Below are 14,154 nucleotides of genomic sequence, written 5' to 3' on the forward strand. Positions count from 1 at the left end.
AGGTATACTACTATGTATGTAGCCCACCGTAGAGACAGCGAGCTCGAGGTCTGATTTTACCCCATCGGACCTATTTACCAACATATTAATTCCCGATAATGATACTCCGTAGATACTCTTCATCCCCCTTTACATTCTCCTAGATTCCTAGATTCGTTGATTGATTGGTTCTATAGACATAAACGATGGCCTGATGCTGGTGGCCTGATCAGTGCGCGTGCCATTCTCACCGCCTTCAAAAAAAAAAAAAAACTCCGCATTCCAATAGCTTCAATATCCCATTTCTGTTCACTCGAATCTCATCCCCATCTCTTTCCCTTTCAGGCAGAATGAAGCGCAAGACGGACGGTAGCGAATCACAGGCTGCCAATGGCCAGCCCGAAATGAAGAAAAGGGCATTATCCAGCGAAGAGGTCGCTGCACGATTCCGCGACGGCTTGTTCGAGCCCTCCGTGCAGCAAGACTACGCCAAGAAATACGTCGAATCTGCTCCGTAGGTCCCCAGAATCACCCCCTAGACCAAGCGCAATACGAATTGGAAAATACTCATGGCCTTCCAGATACAAGCATGGTGTTATCTGTCCCCTGATCGAACCCTCCCTGCTGCGATCAGTCCGCGACGAAATCCAGACCCATCTGGATTTCACCGAGAAGGAGACGGATATCTACAAGATCTTCCAGTCCGGAGATCTAGCCAACCTGGATGGTCTGGACGACACGTCTTTGTCGCGATTACCATCGTTGCTGAAGCTGCGCGACGCCATGTATTCGGCCCGGTTCCGCGAGTACCTGTCATCGGTGACTGGCTCGGGGAAATTGAGTGGACAGAAGACGGACATGGCTATTAATGTTTACAACGAAGGCTGCCATCTCCTGTGCCACGACGATGTCATTGGCAGCAGACGCGTCAGCTACATCCTGTACCTCACCGATCCCGACACTCCCTGGCAGGCGGAGTGGGGCGGTGCCCTGCGGTTATTCCCCACGACAACGAAGAAAGACGCAAACGGGGAGGACGTGAAGATTCCCAGCCCGGATCACAGTCTGAGCATCCCGCCTGCTTTCAACCAGCTGAGCTTCTTCACCGTCCAGCCCGGAGAGAGTTTCCATGACGTTGAAGAGGTTTACCACGCGAAGGAAGGAGACGACAAGTCCAAGAAGCGGGTGCGGATGGCCATCAGTGGATGGTTCCATATTCCCCAGAAGGGTGAAGATGGTTACGAAGAGGGACTGGAGGAGAAACTCGCGCAGCGCAGCAGTCTAGCTCAGCTCCAGGGCCGAGGCGACATCTACGATCTACCCCAACCCCATCCCGTCGTCTGCAACGATAAGTCGGAACAGCCGGTTGAGGGGAAGGGTAAGGCGAAGTTGGAGGAAGTACCCAGTGATTCCGAATTCACTGAGACCGACCTTAATTTCTTAGTGCAGTACATTGCGCCCTCGTATCTCACTCCTGATATTACGGAAGAGATGTCTGAAACCTTCGGCAACGAGTCATCGCTGAACCTGGAACGATTTTTGTCAGAGAAGTTCTCGGCACGCGTGCACGAATATATCCGCGAACAGGAGCGGACCGAGCTGCCCAGGTCCTCAGATGAGATTCACGCCCAGACTGGATGGACGGTCGCACGACCCCCGCACAAGCAGCGCTACATGTTTCAGCAGCACTCAACGACAGACGTGCAGGAGCAGAAGACGACGCCAATCCAGGAGTTGTTGAACGATCTGTTCCCCTCCCTGGCCTTCCGCAAATGGCTGGCGCTTGTTACTGGCGCGGATCGGATCACGAGCTACGACTTCCTGGCGCGCCGGTTCCGTCGCGGACAAGACTATACGTTGGCCAGCGGCTACGACGGCGAGGAGCCGCGGTTGGAATTCACGCTTAGCCTCACGCCCACCTCCGGATGGGAAAAACAAGGCGACGAGGATGTGGACGAGGAGATGGACGGCGTAGAGGATACCAGCGGCGGGTCGGCGGAGCAGAAAAAGCCCAAGGATCTGAAGACCACCTCGCCTACCCGAGAGGAACCCGCCGTGGGAGGCTACGAGATCTACATGGCCGGTGACGATGAGGACGATGGCGACGCAGCCATCTATCGGTCCGCTGCAGCTGACGAGGACGACGGGATCCTCTTCAGCACAGCCGCAGGGTGGAACCGATTGAGCATTGTTCTGCGTGACAGTGGCACACTCAAGTTCGTCAAGTACGTTAGTGCAGCGGCGCAGGGAGATCGCTGGGACATTACTGGTGATTTGGGAGTGGAGTTTGGTGAGGACGTAGACGAGGACGACGAAGATGAAGAGGTTGAGGTTGAGGTTGAGGAATAAGAAAAAAAAAAAAAGGTTTGACGGCCTATTTGCTTTCATAAAATCCTTGTATATACGTACATAATCATGTTGGGACCTAGCGGCGTTGGTAAATCTCTATATTTCATCTTCTGACAAACAAAAATGGAACCATTCTTCCAAATATGCAGATTCCGAAATCATCGTTGCCTAAGAAGGTATACCGGTGCAGCCTACAAGGCATATATTGGCTGGTTCCCCCGTAAGTATGTACTAAGGCAGAGTTCGTATCCAGTAGACCTATCAATCAACAGGCAGCGGTCAATCAATCAATCAGATACCCCGTGGACCTATCATCCGGCGCCTACTGAGAAAACTACATTTGAACCAGGCACAAACAAAGGACTAGATCTCAGCTAACTAACTAAGTAGCTATAGTAGGTAACCAGGTGGCTGAGGGTATACCAGACCTCTCCGTACGACTATGTATAGAGCACAGGACACAGCCACATTCTGCAATTCAGATCACAGAAGTGGATCGCGATATTCATCATACTAACGGATCTTATGGCCTAATTCAGTTTGTCTCTATTTCTCATCTGCAACCAAGAAGCACCAGCACAGTTTACAAACAAATTTAATCACCGCGAGACACCACATGGTCAGCCATAGTCTCATGCTCAAGAAGAGTAGGTCATACTCCGAACTGCATCAGCAGAACCGATCCACAAGACCGAGTACGGTAGGTAGTATTCCGAGCGAAACGAACACTAAGCAAGTCGCAATGGAAGTAAATAACTGGAATAACTTAAACCACGTGGTTCCATCAAAGCCAAATATTTCCACAACGGGGCACTCGTATTACGCTGGATCCTGAGGCTGACGAGTGGAACGCTATTGAGTTCATTCGGCGGAAGAAGTACGCCGAACAGAGTTTTTTTATAACTGGTCTTGTCTTGCTTTACCCCGTTCAGTTGTCGCCATGTGGCTAGTAAGATTCCATATAACAGAGGGACGATCGGGGCTGTTTTTGCCACGGCCAATTGTACTCGATATCGGTAACTCGGCGTTAGGTGTAAGCCGTGATTTCGGAGAAGTAAATGCCACTAACCATTGAAAAAGAAATTGTTTTGGTTTATGGAGTAACTAGCGAATTCTCACCCCATACCTAGCGGGCGAGAGAACAGTGCGGTCACCGAGATCTACCGTTATCCACAAGGATTGTCGGATGGGTTTCAACGTCCCAAATATACATCCTCCTCCGAAATGAAAATAATAAAAATAATCCTCCTCTACGCGGTCTGACCATTCACACGTCAACTCCATCCTCTGTACATACTACCCTACTCTGACTGCGGTGGGAACTGACAGGCCCTGGTAATGTAGCACTGCTCCTCAATTCGGCGGGAACCAATCATACAAGGCCATACAGAGGAGTAGACTGACGACGACTCTGTGGTCTAGGTCCGGATGGAAATGATTGATATCCATTTATTCAGAAGGAAGTGTTGGTGACAGCCGCGGGTAGGACCGCCGTGCATCTCATGGCTTCATGTAAAGTGAAAGTCCCCAAACCCTTTCCCCTCAGGCGCTTCGGTGATTCGACGGATAGACAGGTGAATTAACTGATTTGTTCCCATGGCCAGTGCCCTGGAGAGACACTGAGCATGTGTGATCCAGGGAGGCACGGATCCATACTCTCTCAGGCAGGTCCGGAGAGTGTCGGGGTGTCAGGTAGATTAAAAAATAAACAATTAAAAAATTAAAAAAAAAAAAACATGGTCCAGATCCAATAGGGCATCAGGGCCCCAGGGCTAGACTAGGGTCTCCCTGGTCCGCATGAGCATTAATGCTGGATACTACTACTGATAATTCCACATCTCATGAGGAATTTTATTTTAGTTTCTCACCTAAGGTTGATCATCGATAGACTACTGTAACCGAACAGTCCTTTCTCCCTGGATATGCCTGTCTGTCACACATTCCTTGCCACCCCTCCCCTCCCCTCGTGCTGCAAGTTGCAGGAGTAACGGACATCACTCCGTGTTTATGTATGTACTTCTCCGTCCGCCAGTCATTATTGTTAATGATCCTGATTTTTCAACGTCAACCAGATGGCCCGTCCGCCCGCCCGTCCGGATTGTTATGTTCGGCAGGAACACATGATGGACCAGCCGGATCCAGGCCCGGTCGGTCAGAAATACCCTGCTGCGCGGTATATTGCATGCGTTGAAATCATCTCCATCCTGTCCGATATAGCCCTGAGTAGACTTGCGTAAGATTTGGGGGCGTACAAGGGAGGGGAGGAGAGGGGACTGTCGTTGATGTGTTGATGAGTGATGAGTGATGAGCATGAGCGACGATCTCCTCTGATCTTCTTTTTGGGGGTCTGGTCTAGTGTTACCGTGAGAGAGGGGGGGGGGTAAAGATGCTGTCTTAGGGTTACTTCGGGGCGAAATCGATGCAGTAGTTAGTTGGTCTTTGGTATGTGCAGGCTGTCTTGGCGTCTGAAGGTTGCTGTGATTTGAGGTTGCCTGCCACGCTAGCAGGGGGAGGAATCTGTCGTCAGATCTGCAACTGTTGGTCTCAGCAAGAACAAAAAGAAGGTTTTGAAGACAAGAGTAATGATGGCCCTAAACAATGAGCCAGAAAATAATAGGAATAAAAAAGAACCCAATCTTAGATGATAATCACCCGGTCGGTGTAGCCCGAGGGAGCTTATCCCCAGCTGGATCGTTGGGAGATAAGATCGAACAATTTGACTAATATTATTTCATAGCAACGGGCCCATTCAGCATTCATCCCTGTCCTGGATGATCTATTGGATTGGTCTGGTTCACTATTTTTGTCCATCCACCCCATCCTGGTATCAACTCCATTCATAGAGCAAGGGCTTTGCTGTCCAGTCGCCCTGACAGGGAAGTCGGTGAAGCGTCAACATATCCCAAAAACAAAAGAGAAGGATACCTGGGTCCACATTGTTTCTCCATGTGTGGAAACGATTTGGCACGCTGCAGAAGAAGCCTTGGGGAGATCATGGATTGAGGAAGATGACAACCACAGGTCTTCCATAGAGGTTGGTGGCCGTGGCAGGCAAGGGAATGAATGAAAGACAGGTAGATCGTAAATTCTGATTGACCTGATATGCACGCACATTGTCCACATGCACAGACTCCTATACGTATGTATGTACGCATATCTGGCCATGGTCACATTCCATGGAAGCGGGGGAGAATCTAACACTGGCTAGGTGTATTGACTGACTTCATGACTATTAGCGCCTCCCTGCATGGGCCACCATGGAGGGTTGGATAAATATTTGTTCGTTCGATAGGAGGAATGACTGCCATCAAACAATGGGGAGATACCTAGGGCGTATCTACGTAGGCGATTGATATATAGAAGCAATCCAGATATCTTGACCTAGCTGCCCGACATTTCCTGGTTTATCTGAAATAGATCTCCCACGCCTTGAGAAACGTGTTTATTAATTCGATCATTTCATTAATGATCCTTGGCTGCAGGGTGGCTGGACCAGTCAAATCGTGGGTTGAGATTTCTTAGGGGCGATCATTCCACCGTGGTTGCCATGTGTTTGCTGCTGGAGCCTAGAGAGTCAACCAACCCCCATCGTGATTCCCACTCTGGCGTGGTACGGAGTACATTGTGTAAAGTTAACTTTCATTCTTATTATTGTACCTACCTATTAGCTCTGTAGTTCCGTTGCAAGGGAGATTCCCTGGGGAAAGAACACCCGACAAGACTGATGGGTGGACCTTTAATTTCATCCCAAATTATTGTCCATTTAATTCATACCTGACCCATCCTGGCGCCCAGTCTCGCATAAGTTCCCCCGGTCGCTAGTGCATCGCTCGGCTGCGGAGCTGTCATACTCATGACACCTCCAAAGCAATGTGTCAAGTGTAATTCTCATAATTACCTACGATTGAATCTTGAGTAGGTGCCTGCCCAGATACTGATAACGGCCGATGGTTCGACACGCACAGCGATTCTATCCCTTGCCTGCTTGAGTAGCACAGCCTTCGACAAGAATATTAGAAGCAACTGAAATAGACTTCCGCAAGAATGAAACAAAACTTCTAACACTAGGTGGATTTGCTTAGGGAACAGTCAAACAAATAGAATCACGTCTCAGCGATACGAGTTTCATTTCCCGCAAGCAGGGGAATATGACGACCGGATGCCGCTTCAGGCCGGGGGGAAACTCGTCGTACTACGAAGTACGGAGTACAATACGCGTACGCCGCTTACGGGTGTTCGCAGACCGTGGGACCCCTGAGGACGATCGCTTAGTTCGGCCACGTGAAGGCAGCCTGTATCGAGATCGTTGCCGACCGAGGGTTGATTCTTTGATGGTGTGCCTTTTTTTTTTTTTTTTTCCCTATCAATCTGAAAGGGTGTTTAGTTTACCCACACGACGCCAGTAATTACCCGTATAGATAACATCTTTCTGCCCAAGGTGGTAAATATGTGGCTAGTCATCCTAGATCCGACTCGGAAGGGTAGATCTTGCCCTTGTCGATCTGGATGGTAGAGAAATTCAGAAGTCAATAACTGTTTCTCCTTGATTGATTGGGCTTAGTAGATGGTGGAAAGGGGTGTATTTTAGCCAGGTATTTCATCAGAAGTGCCATTTGTAACTTTGTGAGTATGACCTTACCTATTTGAGGCGCTATTGACGAAATATTACGAGGCACTAGGTTGATTCATAGATCGATGGATGGACGAGGTAAGTAAGTATACTTGACGAGGGTTGACAAGGGTATGCAGTAGGTTGACTACCCATTATTGCACTTGGCCTACAGTAGACTGTTCTGTAAGCAAACGCACCAGCTGGGCCTGAGCTCCTTATATAGGAGTACTATGCAATAATATAACCCTACAATGTACGGCGTACTTTGTCCTAGAGAACCAAAACTCTCAAAGTTCAGATACCAATAATGCAGATACTCCAGTCCATGATGTAATCTCCAAGGATAGACACATGTGGAAGGTACCTAGGTAACGTGAGTGGCTTCTCTCCCATCCCTCGCGTTTTTGCCCCTCCACAACCCTCCCCACCCCCAAGAATGTCTGAGCCCGCTCAACAACGTGTTTTTGTATCATCCACCACCATGGTTTAGTGCCGAAATTCTTCAAGCCACGGGACATTATGTAGCCTTGGAGGTGCATTTGCCATGGACCGCGTCAAGGGCTTTGATTCGTCCATCCAAGTTCGATCGACCTCCTCAGCCACTCAATTTCCATTCTGGCCCCACTTCCCGGCTGGTCCAAGCTGCTACTACGCTACGGAGGACTTGTTCCCCAAGTGACTAAACCATTAAAAGAGTATGGTGGCCTTGTCTGCCCTCAGCATCCTTTTTAATTTTCAGTCATCTCACGCTGTCCAGTCTAGGCTCCAACAGGGTAGACAGAAACTTTTTCCGTTTGAAGGAACTAGGGTATGGATCATGGATCCGACCTACTCTGCTACTTACGTAGTTTCGTAAGTGGGGAAAGCTGTGGTCCATGTCAGTCGGGAGACAGGGCTACCCTGTTTAAGTTAAGCCTCCATGCTAGGCTTTCTCCAATTAATGAGATGCTTTCTGCCCGGTCCCCGGTTCGACACGCAGCCATATGGGGTGGGGCTAGAAACTAGAAAGAAATGGGACAACGTAAAGGGGGATCATGCAACGGAAGATAATTCTTTGGTCAGATCGACAAGAGGAATGCCCAAGATGGATTGTTGATGGTATCATGGAGAGAAGTAATTAGAGCCATCACTTGTTTCAAGCAACATAGTGATTAACAGTGCAGTGCTGGAGGAATGTCCATGGGGCTCTGTAAATTGATCTTCAGAACCGCGAAATCAGAAATGATCATATTGATCCGACTGGATAAGGTAGTCGATGACAATATTCCGTACTTCAGAACCTAATTACCTGGAACTTTGCCACCTATACAGAGTAGATCGATCGAGCGCATAATTGAATAAATTTAACCTCCGGATGCGACATGTGAATTTGCCGTTCAGCAAGGTAGTTACATGCTAGATTCCTGACCTGTCCCTGTCCCTGTCTGGAGTAGGCCAAGTGGAGGACTAATCAACTGGAAGCATTTTACTTGACGCTTCAAGGTCGAGAGATTTTTTTTTTTTTGATCACATTTGCGTGCACCCGCCAACAATTCTATCTTGGCCGGGAGTAACCGTGGACCATGGATAGAAGCTTGAGTTCGGGAACAGGAAGGAAGCTCGACGGGCGGCCTTGATTCTTTCCCCCCCTCCAATGGTGGCCTCGTGGCGGTGGGCTCTGTGTTCTTTTTTTTTTTTTGCGCGCAGTAGTGCGCATCTGCTTAGTGCTTGGCCAATAATGCCATATTATGGTCCAAAGGCATTTTTTCCATTCCTTTTTTTCCCCCCCTTCGTTTGGGGCCGCCTATAGTTTACCCAGTGGCTGTCATATGAGAGAAATTCAGCCTTCTACTTTGCATAGTACTTACGGAGTATGCATGCATTTGATAATAATTTTCAAAGGTTCCTCCGTGTCCACTTGCTGCTGACATGTACCTGTTGATGGATTTAGACACGCAATGCCAAGAAATAGTATATACCCTGTTCCTTCCTTCGTATTCTCCTTCCCCCAGATGTATGATACGTAAGAGTTTGTTGGTTTGTCTTATTTCCTTATTCAGTAACTAGTAGTTAACGTCAGAGAAAATGACCAAATATTAATTCTTATCACGTAGTAATACTGCATGGGAGGGGCTCCTACCTAGTACCTAGTAGGTAGCTGCATAAGTCGAACCATCAGCGTGCATTCTTCAGTGTAAGGGTCGGGACGCCAAAGCGAAAATATTTCTTTTTTTATTCCAAAAAAAAAGTAGAAGGCGTGGCAATATTCCCAGCTGCCCTACACAGCACCGGACTGATGCGGGAGGAAGGGGTGTATCACTCCACTTCCACCTTTTTTTTTTTTTTTTTTTTTTTTTTTTTTTAAAAAAAAAAAAAAAAAAAAAAAAAGAAAGAAAGAAAGAAAAATTAGCTGGTAATAGTAGCAGGACATCAAAATCAAGGTTAACTTTCAGATTGCTCTTCTGGGGAAAATGAATCTCCTAATCCACCACCGTTTATATTCAGTATTTTGTATCAACTCTGTAGTACCGATCGATTACTAGGAACATTTTGCCGTTGGAATAAATGGGGTACTGATTTAGGGTCACATCATTATTATAATTATAGTTACAATTTTTTATTATGAGGATTACCATAAGCTATGACTGACTACTCCGTCCTACTAATTAGATTCGCCTAATAACCGCTGCGTAGCATCGTTTCCCTCCTCGAACTACAGGGTTCTTGTCAGCGCTTTTCCTTTTCTTTCGCTTTCCTCTTCGAGTATCAAGTAGGTAGTATTGTTATTTGCCTATTCATCCATTCCTTCCAGCTCTTCCTTTTGTCTACTTTATTCAACTGCCATTTGATTTGCCTAGCCTTCCTAACTCCAGTTACTAACTCTGCGCCTCTTCTCCGAAGATTCCATTCATATCTGTTTCCCCCTAAAAAGAAAATAGAACGAGAGAGACAAACCAGAAAAAAAAAAAAAAAGACGAGAAAAATAAGAAAAGAAAAGAAAAGAAAAAAAGATCTTATCCATATCTTTTATTTTATTTTATTTTTTTTGTTTTTACCCTGCCCCAACTCTTTAGTCTGAATATGATCGATAGCTCCCGCTACTAAACTGGCGTTTCCCACTGGATCTGGGTCCCAAACTTCTTCGTTCCGCAGGCTGGGTACCTACTAACCACCATTGGCACTGTACTCCGTGACTGCTACTACAACTTCTTTTTTCCTAGACCACTCTCTCTTTCTTTTACTCTCTCACTCTTGTCATTGCTCTCTTCTTCAGTCTCCGTTTCACCCCTTTCTCTTCCCGCCCCTCCGAATCGTTTCCCCTAGTTTTCTTTCCTGCTCTCCGCCTCGCTCCTTACCACAGCATCATCTTGCCGGTCGTATTAGAGTTCTTCTTAACCATCGGTCGGATCTTTCCTCTCTTACTCTTTCTACCCAATTGTTCGGCCTCTGAATTTCGTGCCACGTTCTACACCTCCCGAGCGTTTGCGCCCTCGCCCCAAAGGTAGGCTCCTGTGCGATCCATCACTGCAAACCATGCTTCGGGTTTATTGGCTTAGATTCCTACGTTCATAATTTCCACCTTTTCATGCTGACGAGATTTTCCTGTTGTCTTTAGCAGAAAAGATTTACCGCCTTTTTTTTTTTTTTTTTGGTTTCTTCCTTGAACCTGTCATTACTTCGCAGTTCCTCGACATACATTCGATTCGGTCATTACTACTCACCATCGTTAATTTCCACACTTCTCGCCATCCACCTACCTGCACAATTTCCTTACCATTCGCAGCCTCGCAACCTTCGCTAATCGTCGCATTCTCTTTTGTCACCGGAAGTCGATTTTTTGCCAAGTGAATATTGCTCTGGTTGTATTATCGTGCGTTGAGATACATTATCGAGCTCGCTGTCGATTATTCTACGAATCGCATCGCCCAGTTGAACAACTAGTGCATGAAATCCAAATCGTCCTTTGGCAAAGTTGGCTTCGTGAGGCAATATTTGCACTGTAAAGAATCATATACGAGTTACTGCCCAGTTACACACGGACAGGTATTTGCTCGTTGGTTTGACGGAGTCACCGAGTAACTTGCCACCCTGATCCCATTATTCGACTTCTTCCTTTACCGATTCGTGGAACATGAGATAGTGCGAAGCGTGACATATACAATATTATCCATTCTTCCCTACTGGGACACCCGTTGAAGTTCTAACTTGACCCATTCGCATATATACTGTTATCTTTAGCCATGGAAGCTACACTTGCCCACCGGCCGTGGGAACCTGCCAGCACGGGACCGCAAACCCCTCCGGTCTCCTCGTCGCAGACTCTGCCCTCGATATCAACTCTTACTGCAAGTATGACAAGCACTGCACCTCCACCAGCGGAGAAGTCGCCAGGAAATGTCTCATTGAATACAATTGAGCGAGATTCGGGGAACTGGTCTATTGCTCAAAGCGCCAGTTAGTCTCTCATTGCATCGATTTCTGTATTGCTAGATGCTGACTAGGAGTACCAGGGTCTTCTACCTATTCCACAGCGACTAATGGTACCGGAAACTACCCATCACTGTCGTTTCTCACGTCCTCACACCCGTCTCCCAATCGCGTGTCTACCGTGTCCGACCGATCCCCGTACCCTAACGATCACTCTAATACCAATACCCCCTCCTCGGCAGGAGCGCAACCGTCCCCTAACTTCGGCTCCTCTCAACCAAATTCAACTCTTCCATCAATCAATCAAAACTATGAAGCGGCTTCTCAGCGGGGAAGCATTGCTGAACCGCCGGAGTCGCGACGGAGTAGTATCGACAGTAGGATGAATCAGGGTATTAGCTCTCTTGCTATTAACCCCGCCTCCCCTTATCATAGCACGAACGCCTCGCAGACATCGATCGTGTCGGGCCTACAAAGAGAACGGGGTATCTCTATGGATGTTAATATGAACCCTTCCTATAGGGGCCCTCGATACTCCGGGGGCCAACCTCTATCCCCTCTCGGCCCGCGACACGGTGAGCATCGGAGCTTTGCGGCTGGCCGCACTGCACCAGCAATTTCGTCAAATCCTCGTTCGGAGATCTATAATGCCGAAGCTCCCACGGCAGGTCTGGCCTACGCGTTCCCTGACCCGGACGTTGCGCGTTCCAATTCGATCTCGTCTACCAACGAAAAGCCGGGCAATCAGTTCGCTCGCAAGGGAAGCACGGCTGAGTCTTTAGCCAGCAGTATTTACTCTGATTCTCGCTTGCCTCGCGGCCAACATGGTATATTTTTACCCAGCGCACTCTTTTTGTTTAATCGCGTCATTATCTGTGCTGATCTGGTGCTGACTGTGCTTCAGAACTTCCACAGAGTGTTCATCACCATTCACTACAACATAAACAAGTCCGTGGTCTTATTGGAGAACAGGACTCACAGAATGGCAGTACTCCATACAGCCGAACGCCTGAATTGAGAGTAACCCATAAACTGGCGGAGCGCAAGCGCCGCAGTGAGATGAAAGATTGCTTTGAAGCTTTGCGGGTGCGCCTTCCGCAAAGCCAAAACAATAAGTCGAGCAAATGGGAGACTCTTACCAGAGGTAAAATATGGATCACATGCACGTTGCTAGGGAAAAATCCACTAACATGTCAGTAGCAATTGAGTACATCACGCAATTGGAGAAAATGCTCAGCACTGCTCGTCGGGACAATGATGCACTTCGATCTGAAATGGAAGAGATGCGTAGTCAACTCAACCAGCAGCAAACAAACGGACAATCTCGACCTGCCTCTATCTTCGAGCACCATCCAATGGCACCCCAACCAAATGGGCAAACACACGGTCCACTATTCCCTAGCTATGCACCTGGATCTGGGATGGCGCAAGAGCAACCTCGAACGCTGCCTCCTCTTATGAATGGATCCGTTGCGCCAATGCAGGGTGTACAGTATACAGACGAACATCGATGAATCTGCAAGTGATGGCTGTGAGGTTTCTGAAACACCCTTGCATATGACCAGTTTATATCCCTCAGTCATTGCAACTTTCACTTTTATTTACGTTTTTGATCTCTTTCCCTCTCTCCACATTCCTTTCCCCCCATCCTTCAACCCTAGACGTGGAAAATGGCTTTTCCTTTAGCTCGCTTGTAGATTTGAATCGGGTGGATGAGTCTTTTTGAGCGAGATATATTGTCAACAATACTTTCACCGTCTTTCCCCGGCCCAATGGGACCAGGGAATCCATATTTGTGCCATGTGATGCGACGTCCGACTCTATGACTGGAGGTATTTCTTTTTGTTTATCTTGGGACATTACGATTCGCCCCTTTTCCATTTTACTTGCCCTTTCATCATTATCCCTTTTTCTCTTCTGCATTGGAAATGGAATATCTTGGAATAGGATTTGATATGGGAAATGTGTTTATTACCATGTTTGTCTTCACCGTTGCAGGCTGGCTCTTGGTGGATTTTAGAGTGCGTTGTGTGTACCAAAAAAAAACCCCTTAGCAGCGGCTCTTGGAACTGGAGTGTGATCTGTGCGCAATTGATATCCTCATTGTTTGTTTCTTACGTTCACACAGCTTCTTGAGATGATTCTTAGGATCAATTTGACTACCAAAAAATTTCTTTTCTCACGCCTTCCAGAGAAGTAGGTCCAGGCAATTCAACTTTGACCTATGTTTAGCTTTGGGATCCATGCATTATTCTGGTTTGTTTTCGTGGCGCTGCTTGGCTTGATTTCTCGGGTTTCGGATTGTCGCCCAGGACCAGAGGCAATAACTATTCTTGTCGAAAAGTTTCCTGCGAAGCTGATTGGGTTCTGTCACCCGACGCAGAATCCCCAACCGTTTCTCTACGCGCCGTACTACATACATCAAGGTAGAACAGCGGCTACAGAGATGTTGGAGCTTCTCTCCGAGCCAATACTTGGAGGGGACCTGCGTCTCTAGTCTCGTTATGCATGGCCGATCACACCGTGCCACCCAATAGAGGCGATCAGAGCTATGACACGCGGAGATTTAGGATTCTGCAGACCGGGAGAATCGAAAGAAGCACCACCCAATGGGCCACTTGGAGCTGGTCCATCGGGGATGTAAGCTCCTGGGTTAATTATAATAGATGCACGAAAAAGACGTCCTGCAGAATGGGCGCTTCTCGTCCCATCAATTTGTTTTCCTCTCTGAACCCAGACTCGTCGAATCCTGGTGGTACCTGCCTATTCACTGTTTCACGGACTTCTCGTTTATTTCCTGGCTATTG

General features: G+C 47.7%; 2 protein-coding genes across 2 annotated transcripts; both read left to right on the forward strand.

The window, feature by feature from the left end:
- Positions 1–329: 329 nt before the first annotated feature.
- ATNIH1004_004252 (oxidative DNA demethylase) lies at positions 330–2,328 on the forward strand (the record flags this gene model as incomplete). Its single annotated transcript, XM_033568922.1, has 2 exons — positions 330–493; positions 561–2,328. The coding sequence occupies 2 exons, from the start codon at positions 330–332 to the stop codon at positions 2,326–2,328; spliced, it is 1,932 nt and encodes a 643-aa protein (XP_033427728.1).
- Positions 2,329–11,160: 8,832 nt separating this feature from the next.
- ATNIH1004_004253 (putative HLH transcription factor (Hpa3)) lies at positions 11,161–12,861 on the forward strand (the record flags this gene model as incomplete). Its single annotated transcript, XM_033568923.1, has 4 exons — positions 11,161–11,374; positions 11,431–12,174; positions 12,252–12,491; positions 12,548–12,861. The coding sequence occupies 4 exons, from the start codon at positions 11,161–11,163 to the stop codon at positions 12,859–12,861; spliced, it is 1,512 nt and encodes a 503-aa protein (XP_033427729.1).
- Between the last annotated feature and the right edge of the window lie 1,293 nt (positions 12,862–14,154).

The sequence above is a fragment of the Aspergillus tanneri genome (assembly GCF_003426965.1).
Source record: "Aspergillus tanneri strain NIH1004 chromosome Unknown AapTan_3_pilon_pilon_pilon, whole genome shotgun sequence".
NCBI classification, from domain to species: Eukaryota; Fungi; Ascomycota; class Eurotiomycetes; order Eurotiales; family Aspergillaceae; genus Aspergillus; species Aspergillus tanneri.